The sequence below is a fragment of the Mercenaria mercenaria genome, chromosome 8 (assembly GCF_021730395.1).
Source record: "Mercenaria mercenaria strain notata chromosome 8, MADL_Memer_1, whole genome shotgun sequence".
Taxonomy (NCBI): Eukaryota; Metazoa; Mollusca; class Bivalvia; order Venerida; family Veneridae; genus Mercenaria; species Mercenaria mercenaria.
In genome coordinates, this window is record NC_069368.1 from 10,353,929 (window position 1) to 10,377,200 (window position 23,272).

General features: G+C 34.5%; 2 protein-coding genes across 8 annotated transcripts in view; one reads left to right on the forward strand and one right to left on the reverse strand.

Moving 5' to 3' along the window:
* Window positions 1-13,174, forward strand: part of LOC123523069 (WD repeat-containing protein 93-like) — a 41,541-nt gene extending 28,367 nt beyond the window's left edge. For 5 of the 7 annotated variants that reach the window (XM_053549361.1, XM_053549359.1, XM_053549360.1 and 2 more), the window contains 5 exons: window positions 2,175-2,364; window positions 3,655-3,781; window positions 5,312-5,344; window positions 7,505-7,547; window positions 12,566-13,174. In XM_053549361.1, coding sequence (XP_053405336.1) covers window positions 2,175-2,364; window positions 3,655-3,781; window positions 5,312-5,344; window positions 7,505-7,519 — 365 coding nt within the window. In that variant the 3' untranslated portion in view covers window positions 7,520-7,547; window positions 12,566-13,174. The remainder of the gene's footprint in view (window positions 1-2,174; window positions 2,365-3,654; window positions 3,782-5,311; window positions 5,345-7,504; window positions 7,548-12,565) is intronic. The other 2 variants (XM_053549362.1, XM_053549358.1) reach the window with 2 other exon arrangements.
* Window positions 13,175-18,942: 5,768 nt separating this feature from the next.
* On the reverse strand, window positions 18,943-23,272 carry LOC123565873 (ganglioside GM2 activator-like). The gene is made up of 4 exons (XM_053550360.1): window positions 23,135-23,272; window positions 21,296-21,497; window positions 20,592-20,799; window positions 18,943-19,432 (listed from the first exon to the last, which is right to left on the reverse strand). Exons 1-4 carry the CDS (start codon window positions 23,202-23,204, stop codon window positions 19,322-19,324), a joined length of 591 nt encoding a protein of 196 aa, XP_053406335.1. The 5' UTR covers window positions 23,205-23,272; the 3' UTR covers window positions 18,943-19,321.

A 23,272-nucleotide genomic window follows, 5' to 3' on the forward strand; every position in this document is an offset into this window, starting at 1 on the left:
ATGTAGCATTGCCTAGTGGACCTCTACAAAATTTGTTCAAATGATGACCCCCGGGTTCAAAATTGACCCCGTCCCAAGGGTCACTTGAATTTACATAGGAAAATCTTCAAAAATTTTCTAAAAATAAACCAGAAGGCCTAGATCTTAGATATTTAACATATAGTATTGCCTAGTAGACTTTTACAAAATTTGTTCAAATCATGACCCCGCCCCAAAGGTCACTTGAATTTACATAGGAAAATCTTCAAAAATTTTCTAAAAATAAACCAGAAGGTCTAGATCTTAGATATTTGACATGTAGTATTGCCTAGTAGACTTTTACAAAATTTGTTCAAATCATGACCCCGGGGTCAAATTGACCCCGCCACATGGGGTTACTTGATTGTACATAGAAAATCTTCAAAATTTTCTAAAAATAAACCAGAAGGCCTAGAGCTTAGATATTTGACATGTAGCATTGCCTAGTGGTCCTCTACAAAATTTGTTCAAATCATGACCCTCGGAGTCAAAATTGACCCCGCCTCAGGGGTCTCTTGATTTTACATAGGAAAATCTTCAAAAATTTTCTAAAAATAAACCAGAAGGCCTAGAGCTGAGATATTTGACATATAGCATTGCCTAGTGGACCTCTACAGAAGTTGTTCAAATCATGACCCCTGGGGTCAAAATTGACCCCACCCCAGGGGTCACTTGATTTTACATAGGAAAATCTTCAAAAAATTTCTAAAAATAAACCAGAAGGCCTAGGTCTTAGATGTTTGATATGTAGCATTGCCTAGTAGACTTCTACAAAATTTGTACAGATCATGAGCCCGGGGTCAAACTGACCCCGCCGCATGGGGTTACTTGATTGTACATAGAAAAATCTTCAAAATTTTCTAAAACTAAACCCGAAGGCCTAGAGCTTAGATATCTGACATGTAGCATTGCCTAGTGGACCTCTACAAAAATTTGTTCAAATCTTGACCCCACAGGGTCAAATTGACCCAGCCCCAGGGGTTACTTGATTATACATAGGGAAATCTTCATAAATTTGCTAAAAATGAACCAGAAGGTTAAGATTTTAGATATTTGATATGTAACATTGCCAGTAGACTTCTACAAACTATGTTCAAATGATGACCCCGGGGTAAAATTGGCCCCGGCCCAGGGATTACTTGATTGTACATCGTAAAATTTTCCAAAAAATTTCTAAAAATCAGTTTGACATTTGAAACATGTAGCTTATATTACTCAGGTGAGCGATCCAGGGTCATCATGACCCTCTTATTCATTTAGTACTTAACTTGAATAAAACTTTATCCTTTATGACCCAATATTTTTTCCAATTAACCTTTAGCCTGCCTTCGCAACCAGTACAGACCAAGATCAGGGTGTGCAGGCTGATCATGGTCAGTACTGTTTGCTGTTCAGTCAGTAAATTTTCATTGAACACCCCTCCAAATAGTAAATGGTACTGCCCAAACTCAATGATCGACCAGTCCATTTTAGAAACTTAGTAGGGTAAAGGTTAAACAATGAAGACTGAAAATGTGATGTTCTTATGCAACAAAATCACTGTTTGTATGTGACAGATATAATGTCGTAACATCAAACATCATAGTGATGCGCTAAAAAAGAAAACCGCGGAAAAAAACAGGAAAATATTTGGTGGTAGATGTTACCGAGGATGTAGACAATAATTCTTGATATTGTCTTAGAATTGAAATAAGATGTCTCTTGAATTAAATCATTGTCATTCAGATGTGCTCTAATGATATAATTTCTTCGCCTCAGAACTTTGAAGTTTTTTCAGTGACAGTCATTGTTAGGAATAAATTATTTCTTAATTAATACCAAATCAAACAAGCAGACCAATGGAATATGAGTATTTTGTGTGAAGAAGCCATCCAGCTTGCTTGTGAAAGGTTAGTGGTTCTACCCAGGTGCACACCAGGAGGTGCACATGGGGTCTTCCTCCACCATCAAAAGCTTGAAAACTCACCATATAAGCTAAATTGTGTCATTTTGGCTCTAAACCCAACAAAAACAACAAAAGCAATAATCATGAAATGGGAATAACCATATCTAAGGTATTTGATGTTTATGATTCTATATCAAGTTCAGACTGAATTTCTACTGTAACTTGTACTTTAAAGTAAAGATAAATTAATGATGTTGTTTAAATATTTTAGGGAATGTTAAAACAACAGAAGAGAGCAGTGAGATTGATGCAGACAGCAGTCTACAGACTGGTATAGTGTATGTTTATCAGTTGAGATCATTTCCTTCCCTGGATCAGTATTGGAAAATAAAGAGGTCCAGTCAACCACTTACTGTACATACAACAGTTGAACAGAGAGTGGATGCTCTTCTGGCAGAAAGGTCAGTATCTAGGACATATTTACTGTTTTGTTTCCACCAACTTTTGATAAGAACTGGAAAATAAAGAGGTCCAGTCAACCACTTAACTGTACATACGAGTAGATGCTCTTTTTGCAGAAGGTCAGCATGTAGATCTCTATATGGTTATTTACAGAGTTGATTTTGTCCTTGCAAAACAATCAATATCTAGGACTCTCAGTCTGTAAAGTTAATTTCTGTTCAGAGAAAGGTCAGTATCTAGGACACTTATTTGCTTGTTTAACCCTTAGCATGCTAGATAAATTGTCGTCTGCTGGAAATGTCATCTGCTAAAATAGTAAAGTTCATTCAATTTGCTCCAAAATTGGAAGAAATATTGTCAGAGTAGCAAACAGCTTGGAACCTGATCAGACGCCGATTTAATCGGCGTCTGATCTGGTTCCAAGCTGTTTGCAAAGGCTGTTAAATTCGCCTGCAGCAGGCTAAGAGTTAAGAAGTTTATTTTATCAATGCAGAAGGCTCCTAAATTTGGTTGGGTTATTTACAACACAAGATTAGAGCATGGGTGCTGAGACTCCTTGCAGAAAGGCCAGTATCTCGGACACTGTATCGGGGTATTAATGGAAATGATTTTATCAATACAGAAAGCTCCTAAATTTGATTGGTCATTTTACAACTTGCAGAAATATCAGTATCAAGGACATTTTATTTGATTGGATCAGTACTGGAATATGAAAAGATGCAGTGAAACACTTACTGGAAAAAGAGTTGAGGAGTGAATTCCTTTTTATCAGTACTGGTTCATGAAGTGAAATTCTCTCAGTGTACATAAAACAGTTTTAGGCATTAACAGAGCCATCTGCATGATCACAACCTGAGCAACACACTGCAAAACACTTAAAGGGACCTTACAAACCAAAAAACCAAGAATGGATTATATGGCAGTGTACATGGAATCCTTTCTGTGTATTACCTATAACAGTTTCTATTATATTATGGTAAAATTGTTTAATTTCATGGGCATGACCTTTCGCGGCTTTATTCAAAACAGCTATTTCATGGGGATGTTTAAAATTCATGAATTTCAGCTTTTGAAGGTATCATGGATGGGAATTTTATGTCATTCTGATTTTATTTGGTGGGTTGATGCAACCAGAAAATCAACAAACATTTGTCCCCCTACAAATATTAATGATTTCACAGTAAACCGGATATGCATTTTAACACAACTGTAAATTATTGACTATTATGTTACATAGACTGATTAAGTTAAAGTATACCAAAACAAAATGGCAGATGTTTTAATTTCAGGATTGCTATGCAAGGAATGCGAAAGAACAGAATGCAGGAAAAATGGGCAACATTAAAGGATGAAATAAATAACATACACTCAATCAAAGAAATTGCAAGAATAAATGCTACCAAACGTAATATTGTGGTACGTATTTTCACATTCTTTTAGTTACATGTTTAATGGATATTTCTTTGTAGCATGGAAATACATGTAAATCAAAGCTAATAAATGCATAATAATTCTTACTAGTCCATAGGAGACAAGGAATAATTTATTGGATGCATGAATGGCAATGAATAAGAAAAACATAGCCTGTCTGAAGGAATGATTTAGTGAAGAAACAGATTACAGCAGTCAGTCGTCCTTCCAATGAGATTCTTTGACAGTAGAGCGGAATTGTTTTTAAACAATTATATGTCACTCTTTGATAGGTAGACTTTAATGTCATTCTTCAAACAGATGTATGTGCACATTATTGCAGATCATTTTTGACACATATACATATGAATGATGTCTATATTGTCAAACATGTTCTTTGATTGCCCTATAAATACTCATTTTATTGTCAGAAAGTCAAAATATAACTATTTATAGGCTTAAACTTCTTTTACAAGTATTCCCACAATTCCAAGATATTGGATATTCTTACAGGTCAAAAGTTTTTTCTGTGAAAATCAGTATTACAGTAATTTTGTTTTATCTCTTCAACTACTGGAACATTACTGAATTATGAAATGTTGGCTTTACATCAAGGTTAGAATGTTGTAAGGGATATATTACAATGTAGATATCAGTGAGAACTTTCAAATAATATGCATCTCTCCATATTTTGACAAAATGTTAGTTAAAACATTGTGGAATTGAGGCGACAAAATATCTACACCAAGTTTAGAATTTATGACAAGGATCATATGATTATTTATTTGCTGTTAAGTAAGGTTTTACTAGTTTGATTGATTTACTCCTGTCTGTGTGTGTGTGTCTTTCACAAATCTTGTCCGCACTCTTGGTGAAACATTTCTCATCCGATCTTCACCAAACTGGAACAAAATGTGTTTGCCAATAAGTCCTCGGCCAAGTTCGATAACTAGCCAAATCGACCCAGGCACTTTGGATTAAGGCCCTTGAGACTTGTTTTTGATAGTCAAAGCACTGAAAGTCTGATAAGGCAGTTGGGGTCTTGGTGCATGGTTGACTCATATACTACTGTTCAGATGATTAGGCAGTTGTGGGAGTCATGCGCTTTTCTCAAAAGCAGCTATAGTTTTGTACTCATTTTATTTTGTTACACAATTCAGTAGACATTGCAACATATACATATTCAGCAGCTATTGGTCCTGCCTGTTTTGCATAGAATTCACTGCTTACAATTCTGTATTTGAGTATATTAAGTAATCAAAGAAATGAGGTCATCCTAATTTTATTAGGCAGACCTGCAAATAAACTGAAAAATACAGCAATGTAATTTAATCGCTACACTTTTGACACAAATGAATGCTGTGCAGGCCCAGAAATAACAGTGCAATTCTGGCTTCCCAATGCCTTTAGGCTGGCAAGAATTCTTGAAATAATGACTTTTCATACAACTTGAAAGAAATTGCAAAAAAAAATGAGTTTACTTATGCTGTATATACTGGATATATTATACGTTTAACGTAATTTAACTTTATTCAGAAATTTGACAAAATACCATTTCCCCATTATGAGGTATGTAGATGTAATGTTTTGTGTGCTTTTGTAACAGATTTTGGCAGAAAATGTCTTTATTATGTTGACAGCTACTCATTGGATCCTCCAAAGTGCTTACTGTTGTTGATTTAAAATCATGCATGATATGTGTTTTAACTATTGTTTGATATGAGCATGTATATGTCAATTTATAATCCAGATTTTTGAAAAAGCAGGTTGATATCTATTTGCCAATTTCTTTCGCGATCCTGTACACTGTTTTGATTGTAGGAAAGAGTGGCTAAAATTCCACAATTGATATTGTTTCAGATTGATCTTTTGGGTGTATGACAAAAAAAATGGAACAATAGTTATATGGGATAAGATCTATCGTGACTAATATATTTATTAATCTGTCTATAGCAAGTTCATACTGTTGAAATTTTTCTGTGCTTTTTATAGCTTCAGAATGCACATCCATGCATAATTTCGTTACAATATATGGTAATTTAACAATGATAGAACAAGTTTCAGACAATATTTTTAACATTGATGCACACAATTGCATTGTTAAAACCATGATCCTTAAATTAACTTTATAGCAAAAACTTTGGGTTGATCTTTCTGCAATTGAGTTGTGAAAAAAATTATGGACAAAAGGTTCCATGATATATATTATGAATATTTATTGTATTGGTAGGTATTGACTTGAAGTGATTTGACCTTAGTATAAAAGTCTGCATAGTGTCATTTCACTTGTGTGAGATTATCAACTTAAAAGGAAAAAGTCATATCTTCCATCTGAATATTTTCAAGATGATTTAAACCAAGATGAAAATGTTTACATTAGTTGTTTTTTAACAGTTAATTGATCATGGGAAATCAATTTAAGTAATGATAAATGATTCGGAATTGTGACATTTTTCAAATAGGATATTTTTTGTATCGTCTATTAGACTTTGCAAAATAAAGATCATGGTGACATAACATAGATCTGGCAGTAGAAATTGTATTGCATCTGATGATTAAATAAATGTATTGTTTTGTGTTTTAATGTGAATTAATTATACATATTGAAAATGTCTTTCTTATGTATTAGACAGAGTGCTTTATGTACTACAAAAAATACTAGTCGGAGCAGTGTTTTTAGTGTTTCAGCGCTTTTTGTTAGCTCGATTTTTCGAAGAAAATGTAGAGCTATTGCACTCGCCCCAGCATCGGCTTCGCTGTTGGTTTAAGTTTTTGATAAAGTCAAATATCTCTGTTACTATCAGAGAATTTGAGATGAAACTTAAAATAGTTATTTACTATGATCACCAGGAGAAACAATCCCTTTAACTCTGATTTGAATTTTTGACAGATTTATGCCCCTTTTAAACTTATATTTTTTTGTTAAAGGTTTTGATAAAGTCAAATAACTCTAAATTGAATTTTGACAGATTTATGCCCCTTGTTGACTTTATTTTTAAAGTCAGATTTTTTTGGTTAAATTTTTTGATAAAGTCAAATATCTCTGTTGCTATCAAAGCTTTTGACTTGAAACTTAAAACAGTTATTTATTATCAAAGTCTACACCAGGAGAAACAATCCCCATAACTCTGATTTGAATTTTGACCGAGTTATGCACCTTTTAACTTAGAATTTTTTGGTTAAAGTTTTATATGACGTCCAATATTTCTGTTACTTTCAAAGCTTTTGACTTGAAACTTAATATAGTTAATTACTATCAAAGGCTACACCATAAGAAACAATCCCCACAACTCTGTTTGAATTTTGACAGAGTTATGCCCCTTTTACTGGCAAAGCTCTAATTTAGAGTCAAGCACTGAGAAAAGTCGAGCATGCTGTCGTATGGACAGCTCTTGTTTGTGCTTATAATAACAATGTTTAAAAATTGATTAATTGTTTTACTTTCATTTAATTAATCATTCTAAATATTTACAATCATGATAAATATTTGGTAATAAAGTTGATTTCAAATTGTTACTGTAGTTATAAAAGTAAAATTTTCTATAGAACTGAACAAAATAAATTTATGATAGACATAATGCTAAATGATGATGATATAGAAAAAGAATATACGTTTATATTGATTTAAAATTTGTTAACATTTCAATAAATTTTCTCAATATATAATTATATAATATTATAATTCAATATATTGGTTTTGTATAATATTATTTAATATTTTGTTTAAAGCTACCACTTCCATGAATGTCCAGTAGCAGTGGCTTGGAAAATGGTAAACACATGCATGTAGAGTAGTGCTACTGTTTAGTGTAATGCATGTTTATTTGTGACTGCTGTGTGAGGTTTAATTAGAGCTTAAAGAGATTTGCATTTATTAAAAGACCCCTAATATATGTATTAATCGTAGGCCAATAAAAGCTGCTAAATAGCACTTGTTACATTATTGCTCTTTAAATTAATCTTCATCCAGTAGTTGTTGCTAAATTGCATTTATTATATGACTTCTTGTATTTATAATTGGTCAGTAGTTGTTACCAAATTGCATTTATGACACAACTTCTGATATTATTCATTGGTCAATAGTTGTTGCTAAATAGCATTTATTACATGACTCCTTTACATTAATGGCCTTTCAATTGCTGCTGCTAGATAGCATTCTAATTTATTAAATATTATCTTCAGTAAATGTTATTAGTCATCTGTCAATAGTTGCATGCTGCTTAATAGCATTTGTTACATATTGTTCCTCAGTAGTTGATGTTAAATAGATTTTATTACATATACATGTATCTTCTTTATATTGAATGTTGCTCAATATTTGTTGCTAAATAGCATTTCATATTATTCATCGGTTAATAGTTGTTACTAAATGACATTTTTAACATGACTCCTTATGTTAATCATAAGTCAATAGTTGTTGCTAAATTATACTTTATATAATTTAATATAATAATATATATATAATATAATTTAAACTTGATTATAGCATATTTGCCAGATATTATATAGTCCTCATTATATCCTTGTTGGTAAACCAGTTTCTTGCAGATTTTAATTAATGCACAGTAAATCTGACAATATGGCTTGGTTGAAATATTTGCAGAAGTAAGATATATATGGATGCCCTGGAGGGACAATTGATTTCCGTACTTCCCACTTCTGACTTCTAACTTTTGCACTTCTCACTTCCAACTTCTTGACTTCCTACTTCTAACTTCTGCACTTTTGACTTCTAACTTCCAACTTCCTGACTTTCGACTTCTGATTTCCAACTTCCACACTTCTTACTTCCGACTTCCTGACTTTCGACTTCTGATTTCCAACTTCCACACTTCTTACTTATGATTTCTTGACTTCTTACTTCCTTCTTCTTACTTCTGACTTCTAACTTCAGCACTTCTGACTTCCAACTTCCTGACTTCTTACTTCCAACTTCCACACTTCTTACTTCCGACTTCCAAAGAGGGAAAGTTGGAAGTCAGAAGTGCGGAAGTCAGAAGTGTAGAAGTCAGAAGTGCGAAAGTTAGAAGAGGGAAGTAAGAAGTCGGAAGTAAGAACTGTGGAAGTTGGAAATCAGAAGTTGAAAGTCCGGAAGTCAGAAGTGCGGAAGTTAGAAGTCAGAAGTGCAGAAGTCAGAAGTGCAGAAGTTAGAAGAGGGAAGTAAGAAGTCAGAAGTAAGAAGTGTGGAAGTTGGAAATCAGAAGTCGAAAGTCCGGAAGTTAGAAGTCAGAAGTGCGGAAGTTAGAAGTCAGAAGTGTAGAAGTCAGAAGTGCAGAAGTTAGAAGAGGGAAGTAAGAAGTAAGAAGTGTGGAAGTTGGAAATCAGAAGTCGAAATTCCGGAAGTTAGAAGTCAGAAGTGCGGAAGTTACAAGAGGGAAGTAAGAAGTCAAAAAGTCGGAAATAAGAAGTGTGGAAGTTGGAAATCAGAAGTCGAAAGTCAGGAAGTTAGAAGTGCGGAAGTCAGAAGTGCGGAAGTTGGAAGTTAGAAGTAAGAAGTGTGGAAGTTGGAAATCAGAAGTCAAAAGTCAGGAAGTTGGAAGTCAGAAGTGTGGAAGTTAGAAGTCAGAAGTGCGGAAGTTAGAAGTAGGAAGTCAAGAAGTGTGGAAGTTAGAAGTCAGAAGTGCAGAAGTTAGAAGAGGGAAGTAAGAAGTCCAGAAGTAAGAAGTGTGGAAGTTGGAAATCGAAAGTCAGGAAGTGTGAAGTCAGAAGTGCGGAAGTTAGAAGAGGGAAGTAAGAAGTCAAGAAGTGTGGAAGTTGGAAATCAGAAGTCGATAGTCAGGAAGTTGGAAGTTAGAAGTGCGGAAGTTAGAAGTCAGAAGTGCAGCAGTGCGGAAGTTAGAAAAAGGAAGTAAGAAGTGTGGAAGTTGGAAGTCAGAAGTGTGGAAGTTAGAAGTCAGAAGTGCGGAAGTGAGAAGTGCAAAAGTTAGAAGTCAGAAGTGGGAAGTACGGAAATCAATTGTCCCTCCAGGGCTTCCATAGATATAGCATTTTCTTTCCATCTAATTTCTGGCAGGCTATTCAGTTAGTGAATATTATTTCTATATTTTTCTGGCAGTTGTATCTCTGTAATAGAAAAATTGCTGTGCTGTAAGCTTCTACAAATTGAGTTTACTAAACATCAGACATTTTTATTTTGGTGTTATGGATGGCTATTTCTGTAGTGTACTTGGTAATGGTTCTGTAGAAGTTGCTTTTCTTTCTACTGCTATATGGTATACTGGTTATAAAACTTCTTTTAAGTTTAACTACTTCTTGTATTAGAAGCAATCATGAAAATATACACTATTTTGCATAGTACAATATATTATTTCTTGAAAAGATTATATGAAAGTTGAACCATTCATTTACATGCATATGTAATGTTAAGTATCACCATAACAATAAATTACATTAGCCTTATGTTAAAATGCTGAATGGATCGTGTTTTAGCTCCACTATGCAAAGTATATGGTGAGCTAGCTGTCACAAACTTTTGAAGTTGTCCTGTTGCATCGCTAGATATAATTTTAGATTGTACATGTTGTTAGGTATAGAAACTATAAGAAATATGAAGAGCTGTCACAAGCTTTAAAATTGTTACTTTGCTAGATATAACTCAGGATCATGCATTTTTTTTAGTTTTACTGCTTTTGAGGTTATCCTGTTACTTTGCTATATATATAATTCAGGATTGTGCATGTGGCTTCTTACCTCATCTTTAGTCTTAAAGGAAGTTTGTTTTATCATGTTTGTACCAAATTCTTTAAAATAGGCGGAAGAGCTGTCGATAACAATTGCCATTTTTGGAAATGAACATTTTTGTGCATTATACAATGTGTATACTTTATCAGCCTGTAGACTGCAAAGTGTTGTAGAAGATTTCATTTTTTGAAGCAATTTTCTTGCTTTTTCTTATATAATTGTATGGCTAACTTATTTTAGTTACATTTTTTGCATTCTTTATTCAAGAGTGGTGGTAAGTTAGACATCTACTTAAATGGATTGTGTAACCGTATAGCTTAACACATAACTTAAAGCAGCTTTTTAATCCCCCGCTGTAGCGGAGGGATTATAGGAATGGTCTGCTTCCGTCTGTTCGTCCTTCCTTCTGTCCGTAACAAAATCATGTCCAGTCCATATCTTTTGAACCTATTGACATATTTCCATTATATTAACAACAAACGTTAAACTCACCAAGGCAATGTGCAGAACTCATATTCCAACTGTGTTGGGTCAAGGTCAAGGTCACACTTGGGGATCAAAGGTCATGGGGTGATATTTCGTGTCCGGTCCATATCTTTTGAACCCCTTGACATATTTCCATTATATTAACAACAAATGTTAAACTCACCAAGGTGATGTGCAGAACCCATGTTCCAACTGCACTGGGTCAAGGTCACACTTGGGGATCAAAGGTCATGGGGTGATATTTCGTGTCCGGTCCATATCTTTTGAACCCCTTTACATAATTCCATTATATTAACACCAAATGTTTAACTCGCCAAGGCGATGTGCAGAACCCATGTTCCAACTGGGCTATGTCTTGGTCAAGTTCACACTTGGGGATCAAAGGTCATGGGATGATATTTTGTGTCTGATCTCTAACTTTTTAACACCTTGAAGGATTTTGAAGATACTTGACACAAATGTTCATCACATCAAGATGACTTGCAGTGCGCATGTTTTGGATGGCCCGCTTCAAGGTCAAGGTCAGAGGTGAAAGGTCATATGTGTATATTGCTCACCATTGCCATGGTCTTGGTTTTTATTAATTTTTGTTTTCCTTTCGCAGATCTCTTTTCTGTTCACTTACATTTCTTTTTATTGAATATCTTCCCTTTAATGATACTATAAATAGCTTTTTTGCAACATTTTCACTATTGGTTGTAGGGAAAAAACGAGACCACTTTTATGTGGTATCTCCTAAACCCCTTGAAGGATTTTCATGAAACTTGGGTCAAATGATCACCTCATCAAGACATTGTGCAGAATTTATGAGTCAGCCATGTCAGTTCAAGGTCAAGGTCACAGCTAAAATCAAAGGTTTACCCTTTCACTATCCATAGCAGTGGCGTGGGATTTAGCTGTCTTTCAGACTGCCTTGTAATATCAGTGATAGAATATAACCAAACAAATGAATAATGTTCAAGTTCAAAGGTCAGATAGCTTAAATTGTGTCCACTCCATACCTTCTAGACCACTTGGAAGATTTTCATAAAACTAGAATCAAATATTTACCTTTTAAAGACAAAATGGAGAGCAGACAACCCGGGTCACTACGTCTCAGTTGGTGGACAAAGATTAATTTGTGTAGGCTACAAGTCTTCCTAATCATTAATACAATTTTCATAAAACTAGCATCTCTTGTTAACCTGATCAAGACAACATGAATTGTGTGCACAACCAAGGTCACTACTTTCAAGTTCAAGGTCACACTTAAAGGTGAAAGATCAAATAGTTCAAACTTGTAGCCGCTGCAATTTTTTCAGCACTGGAAGAATTTTCATTAAGTTATTATCATCCGTTAACCCCATTAAAACAACATGCTTAGTGCACAATCCAGGTCCATGGTCAAGGTCACACTTAAAAGTCAAAGATCAGATAGCTCAGATTTAGATTCAAAGTCAAGTTAACACTTGAAGCAAATGTCATGATCAGAACATTTACTTATCCTGTATCATAGCAGCATCTTGGAGTATTTATCACATTTAGTGATAGCTCTAGTTATAACCTGTATGCATTAGCTCTTTTTTCTATATTGAGTGGAATATATACAAGTAGTATGTTTTGATTATTTTGTTTTATTTTCAGACACCAGGATCTGTAGGGCTGCCAGTGAAACCATTAGTTTGAACTTTCTCTAGTGAACTACAAGAAAGTACCCCTGCATTCTTTGCAAAGCTGAATCTCATGGAAAATCTCAAGAAAAAATCCCATGGAAAATAAGTTTCAGAGAAATGTTATAAAATTAAAAAAGAACAAAAACATTTATATCAGTCCATTTTGTCAGTCTAAATTCATCCTTAGACACTGTATACATGGTATATCTGCAACAGAAATTGTGTAATTTGGTAATTCTATGATGTTGTGTCCAGCAGAAATTGTTTTGATCAAATTTGTATTACAGACTCAATACAAAGTGACTCATTTATGTCCTGTTAAGTTCTTAACCTACAAGAAATAACTTTTGTTTGAATATTATATTGACTGGCACACCATTAAATCCATTTATAGTAATAGAAAAATCTTGAGCCCAAAGATTTCTCCTTGAACTACTTGTGTGAGAGGCTTTATATATTGTTATCTTTTTATGACACATAAAAATATCTGATGTATTTATTTTCAAATATTGATATTTTGTTATAGTATATAATTTTATGAAATGTGTTAAAAAAGAATAATAAACACTGTGATATTTCATGCATTGATTCTTTTTTTTTCATCTGGAAATATATATATATATATATACTTAAAAGAAGATATATAGAACAGAATTGTAAACAGAGGCCATATGAATCGTTAAGTTACCAATTGAACCCTTACCCAGCTGAATTTATGTAACAAACTTTTCTATTTTTCAATTCAGACAGTACTATTAACTGTTAAAAGGGGTGCTAAAATACAAAAAAAATACTAAATGGCAAACAGTGCAGACTTTGATCAGACTGCATGGATGTGGGGGCTGATTATTTACGTTTACCTTTAGATTTACAGTTTTTATGGGAGTTTAAACTTGAGGGAAAGCCTTTTATGTCCCATGTCCATTAGCTGCATTCCAGTGATGATCTAATCTTCTTTTTGAATGCTTCAGCTGTCTGAGCACTTAAACCCTTTCGAGCAATTCATTCATTCTGATGGAGAAAAAGTTTTCCGAAGAAGAAGTCCTTTCTTAAGAGTTGGTTTATAGAGCTTGATTGTATGTCCTCTGGTAGATGAAATATCTTAACCTTGTTGCATATTTCTGTACTCTTTCAAGACATTCAATACTTTTCACAAAGTAGGGATTCAGCATACAGCATATTCCATTAATGGTCTAACATATGTTGGATAAATAACCTTAAAACTGTTCACATCAGTATGTTTGAAAAGCCGTCTATTTAATGCTTGCTTAGCAGCTTTTTCACATTGTTCACTTATTATCAACATTGGTTGCAAAGGCAGAACCAATCATGTCCATCATGATAAAAGTTAAGCAGTTTGCAACAAAAAAGAGCTTGAACAAGATTTATTTGGGTATAAAATCATCTATGAAACATGCAGAACCAAACTTTTATGATATTGTTCACAATTAGCTGTTTTGTCTCGTTTAAGGGCCCAATAACAGGCTAGTTAAATCATATTTTTTTTTAAAAATATCGACCAGAAACGAGCCCGTTCAAATATCAAAACATGCACAAGATCATTAACCTCGACAATTAGAAATCTAAAACGCAAAACCGAGTGTGAGATATACATAGAACTAATGTATGCACATATCCGTGGAGTTCAAAATACCATAGAAACCCACTTACCTGATGAAAAATAAATGAACGTGCTGTAATTTTAGCAAATCTCCGCCATTTTGCAAGATTGCAACTATTTCGCTCGCTTGAAGTAAGTGTCCAACCACTTCACGTCCTGCCCTTGGGAAATACAACTACATGAAGTTGAGAATCAACATGAACAAGGACAGCTACAGCAATAAAGAAATAATATTCAATTTTTGTCTATGAGAACTACATGGTAAAGGAAAACAAGACAAAAAATATCAAATGCACGAAGAGGATCATACACTTGATCAGATACATCAAACTGTAGATGAACTTAAACATGGACAAGGGAAGCTACAGAGAGATGAGTATCAGTATGGACAGGTTCAGATATATGTATTTGGAGAGGATCAGAAAGATGTACAAGGTCAGTTGCATAGAGAACAAGGCTGCTACAAGGAGAGAATCATAAACATAAAAATGTCAGCTGCAATGAGAAGGTAATAAATATGAGAAAGGACAAATACACGGAGAGGAACACCAGCATAATCAAGAACAGCTGCTGGGAAAGGAACACCGACATGAACAAGGAGAGCTCCAGAGAGAAGATCATTAACATGAAAAGAAGCAGTTGCAGGGAAAGGAATATCATCATAAACAAGAGTTGTTACGAGGAGAGGACTATGAACATAAACAAGGACAGCCACAGGTAGCGACCATGAACAAGGGCAGTAATTTGGGATAAGACCATGAATATGAACAAGGACAGCGTCGCGGAGAGGAGAAATACAATGTGCAAGGGCAACTGCAGGAAGGAGATAACAGACATGAACCTATAACGTTGAAGATAACTACACGCATTTTCGCTACAAGATGCAGAAACACCTGTACTTTAGGCGTGAAAAGCGACAAGTCTTTCATCTTAAACAAAATGATGATAATCTCTGACAACAAAAGGAACAACGTACTGCTATCAATTCCAAGCATAATCAAAGCATCATCGCTACAAAAAGGACCAGGATAAAGGATAATTCCAAAACCAGCCAAGAATTATTCCTATTCAAAAACACATGATGCTCAAGTAGTACCGACAGACAATTCTACAACTTCTCTGTTATAAAGGGGATTCTTGATATCACTTTCAGGGATAATCTAATCATCAGCCTTTGCCAGGCTTTCGTGTAGATCGGGAAAATTGGAACCTTTTTTTATCCTGCCCTTTTGTACCTGATCCCTCTTGCAGGCCCGTAGCCAGAGCTACAAAAAAAGGGAGGCACTTTGTAGAGGGGTCCGGGGGCATGCTCCCCCGGATATTTTTTTTCGAGGGTGCCATTTCGTGCGTTTTCCTGCATTTCAAACATGTTTTTGTTACTTCTAAGATACCGATTTCGGAAAAAAATAAATGACGTAAAAAAGATTCGCGCACATTTAAGTTACATGCGCTACGGCAGAATATAAGAATTTCGAAATAGCCAGCGTATTTGTGATTATTGTCATCCGTTAACGCTAATGTAAATGCATGTTGGTTCTTATATCTTCTGTTGAATAAATGTATACACTCAGTTCCAAAAGAAAGTGTGCACTTAGTTTTCTGTTATAATGTTTGGTACCAGAATTTAAATCAGTTCGTAAACAAATTGGTGTGCATTTTAGATTTTGAGTTATACCTGAGAGTTAGTGTATGAAAAAATGAAACAAAAACGTCGGGGAATTTTTTAAAAAGTGCACACTTTCCTTTGGAACTGAGTATATATATTCATTTATAAACGTTTTAGCATGGCTGACGTGAAATAAAAATCTGAAAGAAGCAATATGGTTTATTCATATACAAATAAAATACAGATATGTACTACAAATATACTTAATACATAATATTTTGTCAATCTTCTTAAAGTATGTTATATAAGATCTACATTAAAAAGGTTAATACTTGGATAAATAGCGCGTGTGATAGGTATTATGCTGCTTGTTTACACTTAGCCACGATTTAAAGAAAAGCTCGGAGCTCCACGATTTATTGCACGAATTTTGTATTACTACGCTTCCCGACGCTTTCTTACGTTGTCAGTACGTTTTGTTACTATCTGCAGCGTCTTATTACGAAATCAACACGATTCTGGTCGAGATCTGCCACGATTCTCATCACGTTCCCTTAAGTTCTCTTACGATTACCACGAATGCTATCACGTTTTGTCACGTTCTGTTTAGATCCTTCACGTTATCAAGTTTTGATAAGCTCTCCTACGATATATGGCCACGATTTGATCAAGATTGTCACGTTCTGAGCACGATTGAAGTATAAATAGGAGACATGGGCCATTCTCTCATTCTCTCCAGAGATTCCAAAGAGGAACGAGCTATAATGCATCAAAAAGCTGAAAAAGATGCTGAATTTGCAACGTTCGTGTATGCCTACAATAGTTACTCGTCGGCAGCAGCAACAATGGACGTAACAAGGCAGGACAGAAGGGAGAGGAAGGAGAAGAAGAAATAGAAGGCCTAAGACCTGCTGGGTGAGACCATGGTTAAGTGGAGACCGAAGGCACCAGCTGGGACAATTTCAACACAAAAACTCAGGCGTGAAGATGTCAACTATGTAGGGATGCCTCCAGATTTAGTACTTAGGATCGTGATTCCAAGTTCACCAAGAGCCCCATAAAATGGAGCATCAAGGTCTGATGCGCTACATTAAGGTCTGTTGAGCTGCGTTACGCTCTGAAACGATTTCCACGTTCTATCACGCTCTCTTTAAGATAAATCGGGATAATCGTGGCAAAATTTTTGACTGTCAAAAATTTTGCCACGATCCTTACGATCAACACGATTCCATCAAGTTCTCTCACGATCACCACGATTCGATCTCACGAGCCCCGACGCTCACCACGCTTCTCTTAAATCATGGACATCGTGGCTAAGTGTAAACGCAGCATAAAAGTTCAAATGTTGTCATAAAGTTATTATACTAATTAGGTAATCAAAATCTAAAAAGTCACAGATTTATATGAAAAGTAGATCTATACACAGTAAGATTGCATACCGGTACATACGAAAATTTGAAATAAGTGTGTCTGGTCTGATATAAGTTCTTAATTAACTATTGATTTAGTATTATACTAAGTTACCATGATATATTCTTGAGAAAAACTTTAAAATGAAGTTTTGAAATTCCGTACGTATAAGAAATGATATGTTCAAAGTCGTACGAAGAACAAAGCCGCATGATTCCAAGAATCCATTCTGCTGTAATGTCAAAATGAATCAGTTTAGAAACAAGAGCTGTCCGTAAGACAGCCAATGCTCGACTATTCAAATTATTATCCGAGAAGCAGAAAAATATTACCATAAATGTTAAAATATCTAAAGAGTTTCAATCCAGTATCTGCATTAGTTTTGGAGATAGTAACCTTGCATGCAAAACTTGAACCAGAAGATTTGAGTTCAAAAGGGGGCATAATGAGAACAAAATTAGAGTTATGGGACTTAATGCAGTCAACTAGTTTTATAACCCTTAAGGCATATGTGAAGTTTCAGTTTAATTCTGCAAATTGTGACTAGCACGCAAATTTTCTAAGTTAAAAAGGGGACAAACTTTGCCTAAAATACGTCAGTGTTATGGGAATTGACCCAGTGAGGTTTGTAATTGAACTAGAAAAATAAAAAAGTAAGTTTCATATCTATATGCCTTAAGTTGAAAAGGGGACGTAATTTGGCTAAACTGCAGGTCAGAGTTATGGGACTTGATGCTATCAACTAGTTTTATAACCCCTAAGACACAAGTGAAGTTTAAATTCAATATCTGCATTAGTTTTGGAGATAGTAACTTGCATGTCAAACTATATGTCAGAGTTATTGGACTTTTTATTAAAGGAAAACTTAATTAATCAAACGCTAATGAAATTATTCTACGCCCAGTTGAATTCCATAATTTCAGAAGTTCAAGACTGTCAACTTTAACATCTGAGCCATGCACAATCATAAGCCCAATGCCATTTAGACGGTATTCTCCAATGGAAGTTCTGGACCATGTTTTGAGTCTACGCAATGTGCTAAAACTTTTTTCGCAAGAGCATGAACCGACTGGCAGTGAGAGAATGAGCTCGAATATAGTATTAATATTCGGTGGCATGGTCAGCCATTGTTGTTGTGATGTTAATCGCAACGCTTCGGTCCTCTCCGAGTTAAGTTAAACTAATGGGCGAATATCTTATACGAAAACTATGCTATGTAGTGCAATCATTTGTGATATTAAAAACAAATGGGAGAAAATAGTTGAAACAAAATAAAATTAAATTAGATAATAGTGCCTCAGCTCGGATACGTTTTATAAGATGATGCCTCAATTTTTTTTTTCATTATCTTTGCAGAAAAAAGGGAGTCACCAGCCTCCCTGTGCCTCAGTGTAGCTACGGGCCTGCCTCTTGTCTTTTTCTTGAGCGAGCTTGAAAGCAAAACTTACTTCGTTACCACAGAATATCCTTTTGATCATATACTTTTACGCACATATAAATGTATACTTTTGGCGTGCAGTTGTCCTCCAACACCAGATTTGGCATGTTTGAGACTTCGGACCAAAATACACCAAGTATGTTGCTATGTGCGATTAGGAAAATATATTTTAATAAATGTTGTAGATCTGTATAATTCAGCCACCCTGACTCAGATCCATAATGTTTTTGGAAAATGCAATAGAATCAGTGAAAATATTAATGTTAAATTCAATTAAACAACTTTATCATAGTTTTATTATATTATTACTCGTATGATGACCAAATGAATCCAACATAGATTCTTCACGAAAAAAACATGTTATCCTAGATAATATTGAAAGCTAAGTCTGATAGATTAAACAAGACTGTAAATTAAATTGTAAAGTTGTAGCTTATCATTTAATCAAACAGCACACAGTATTCAAAATATATGACAATGTTGCAAACAGAAAATGTGCAGGAAACTCACGACATGAACAAAGGCCAATATGTTTTAGTTTGGCCCGGTTCAATAAGCAAGTTATGTATTATATGTACTAACTGATCAAAATCTAAACAAATTTGAATGCTACAAGAGTATTGGTCACTGTTTCAGTTGCAATGAATACGCTTTAGCCAACACCTGGTGTGGGTACTCCCATCTTCGCTTGGAACTTTATACAGCCAATGTTGTCTCGGACGGTAGGATCGTCTTTCACTGATATCCGGATCCTATAGTTGCCCTTAAAAAAGAAGTTTAAAAAAGTTGTGAGAAATTAGAACCGTTCGGCACTACGGCAAAATCAAGCGCTAAAGGTTAAATTTATATATCGAGTAGTTAAGTTCTATTACAATTTTAGAAAAGAACTGTCTTTTATTTTTTCCAATGTTAAAATTCATGTGTAACTTCATTTATGAAAGAAATATGCCGATCTCACAGGAACGTCGGAAACAATAAAATTCAGTTTTATATTGACAAAGTTTGTTTCTATTTGTTAAATGCCTAAAACGCAAAGATAAATCAAGAAATGTCATGGAGTGAATTGTGACGAGTTGTTACATTTTCGGTAGTTTTTTAAGTTAGAGCCCATAGAATATCGCAGGGTGAAATATGTTGACTAACATAGTAACTGATTTTTGCCATTTTATTCTGGCGTGTTTGCGCGTTTGAAGAACAGTAGATTTGTGTCGCAAGATGAATACGACATTGGTTTCCCGTGCTGAGTACATAGTACTAAGATTGCAAGTAGAATGCAGTAGATTGGTGTCGCAAAGTGAGTGCAGTTTTGGTGTTGCGACGTTAATATGGTATAGTGTCGCAAGTCGAGAACACAGCACTAATATCGCACGTAGAATGCAGTATTGCTGTCGCACGATGAGTACAGTATTGGTGCTGCAAGATGAATACAGTGTTGGTGTCGCAAGTAAAATGCAGCAGTGTTGTTGCTAAGTGATTTTAGTACTGGTATTGCATGTTGAGTGCACAGTATTAATATCGCAAGTAAAATCCAGCAGCTTATTGCAAAGTGATTTCAGTATCGATGTTGCAAGATGAGTGCAGTAATGTCGCAAGAAGAATGCAGTATTGGTGTCGCAAGTTGAGTACACAGTACTAGTATCGGAAGTAGACTACAGAAGAGTTGTTGCAATGTGAGTACAGTATTGGTGTTGCAAGCTGAGTAGTGTACAGCTGATGTCGTAAACTGAGTGCAGTATCGGTGTCGGAAGGTGAATACAGTAGTGGTGTTGCAAGTTTGGTAAATTGATGTCGCACTGTGAAAACAGTATTGATGTTGTAAGGTGAGTTAAGTATTGGTATCGCAAGGTAAGTACAGTATTTGTGCAGTAAGTTGTGTATGTTAATAGTTTTTTAAAAAAAAGTGAAATGATGAAAACACTCACTTTCAATATCAAAGACAAATGAACCGAAAGTGGCTGAAGTCGGATTATATAATCATTTATATATAGATTCTCAGGCTGGATGGGACAACGTACTCTGGGTCCTAGTCCTGATAGCAGCATTACACCAATTTGCTCTCCGAACTCCTTTGATAATACCGAAGATCCATTTTGAATTTTGTCCAGAATCGTACAGAAATCAACGTTTTGACTGAGAATAAAAAAAAACACTTCTTTTCATTAACTGTTCTGTGAGAGCTTTTTATTGCTTCAGTTTATTAAGCAGTAACTCGAATAACTGGTTTATGATGTTTAATATACAAAATGTATTATGAACCATGCAACTTTAGTAGTGTGTTAAACGCTAGCCAACCGGATGCGTTGTGAATATTCGGTAATAAAATGAAATGGATAAATCCCTTCAATGTGTATTCTCCTCATATATTTAAAACTTTTACTGTCCAAAGATTGGACTTCACTGGACTAGCTCCTAGACTATGATATATCGTTTTTACATATTTATTTCAACATCATTCCTCTGTGAAAATCTCTAAAATAGACTGGCTTTTGTCTATATGAAATTGAATTAAAAAAAAGGGGAAATGTAGAAATAAATTATTATCAGTCTAGTGGCTAGTCTAGACTTCACTATACTTATCGCCTTGGCCCTTTTGTTTCGAAAGCAAGAGATATGGATAAAAAATTACCATGAGCCGAAGTTTACAAAGCACGGTACTTTTGTCCAAATTCCGAGTGTATTTTTCTCTAATTCAGAGTCCACGAACAGAATGTTGATCGGTTTGTTAATTGTTAAATTCAATGTCATGTGCAGATCTCCCGGAAATGTGATTAGAAACGGAGAAAGGTCCAGTTGGTGCACTGTCAAGGCTGCATAACTCGGGTCAGAGGCTGTATAATACATTTTAATCATAATAATTCAATTGAAAAGTTAATATAACTGAACATTCCAGTACAAGACAAGCAAAGGTAGTTACTGTATACTTCAAGCAATATTAAGCTGGAGATGCTTAGATATATTCAAATTCATTCATTCAAAATTCAGCATTGAAGAAGTATTTTTAACTAAACTTCTACCATCCTATTTCACAATATCTTTCGTAATTCATATCCTGATAGTACATTTATTAATATATAAAATATCGCACACGTTTGGAAGGCTATGTTGGTCATAACACACTCAACAATATCGATTAGCTGTAATATCAATTTCTTCATTTTACAATTTGCAGTAATGGATAACAGTCAATTTTTACGTAATATCTGTCGGTAATTTATGAAAAAAATCCGTCGGTAATTTACGTAATATTCGTTGGTAATTTATGTAATATTTGTCGGTAAAAATCCTTCGGTAATTTACGTAATATCCGTTTACAATTTCAGTATTTTCCGATCACTACGGGAAGTCATGTGCTCGTGGACATAAATTGCAAGTCCAAAGTATTCTAAACTGCGTGGTAAGAGGAAATTGCCCAGCGTTATTACAGGTTCAGTTACTTCAATCCAATTATAAAGTCAGAACAAATACAAGCATGGAATTTACAAACGGATGAGTGTTGATATTACGCAGGCAAATTAAAGCAAAATTAATATGACTGGTGTATCGAACCTATAGCAACGGAATTTCTACACATTTGTATCATAATCACTGATATAAAACACAACCCAATCCAAACTATGTGTATCTTTAATTCTGTAGAGTAAGATGTATCATGTAATTTCATTATTCATTGTTAGTATTTATGTAATGTAACAGGTTTGAAAGGTTCGGAATATTGTATATTCTATAAATCATTGTTTAATATGTTACGGAGAAAGATGATAAACTGTAATGCTTGAATCTAAATTGAAATATTGAAAGCTTGCTGAATTATCAAACCTGTCACAAAACATGTAGCCCAAGGGTTAAACAGGTATACTTAGTTGTTTATACCATTTACTTCCGGGATCAAAGTTAAATATGTTTAAGGAAAAGGCACGACGAATTGCGTAATTTTACATAGCGGCTAGACTGCTTAATTAAATATATATGCTGAAATATAATTATCTAGAGTTAGAGTTGGAGTTAGAGAGAGAGAGAGATGGGAGAAATGCTAGATTGATAAGGTCACATTCCCTAGATAATATTTACGTAAAAATGTTATGTTTAAGTTAATAAAAAGACAGTTGCTATGTTAAATAAAACTCGTTAAAAGGTTATGAATTGTTGTATTAAATGGCCACGCTACGTTACATTTAAAACGTGTGAGAATTTCTTTTTGCATGTGATTATAGCACTATGTATATAGGCTTTGTTAGATGTATTTAAAAAAGATATGAAAAGTTGTTCCCTTAATCAACGATCATCTATTATTTAAAATCAGTAACACGATTCGTGCACGTCCTGTGTTTTTTTTCTTCGTCTGTTGTTATTTAATGATTCATACATGAAATAAAAATCATTTTGCTCAAGTTATAAATGCAAACATAAGACATAAGCTGTACCTTATAATATTATGCAACAGTAAATGAAAAGAAAGAAAACTCACAGCAGTCCGTGAACTGAAAGGCCGCTGACAACTCTAAAGAAGATGCCACTAAAATCATGAATCGAAACATTTTATCTGCATAGTTTGCATACTGGTGATTCACGTTGCCAGTTTTATATAAACTGGACTGTCTGTCAG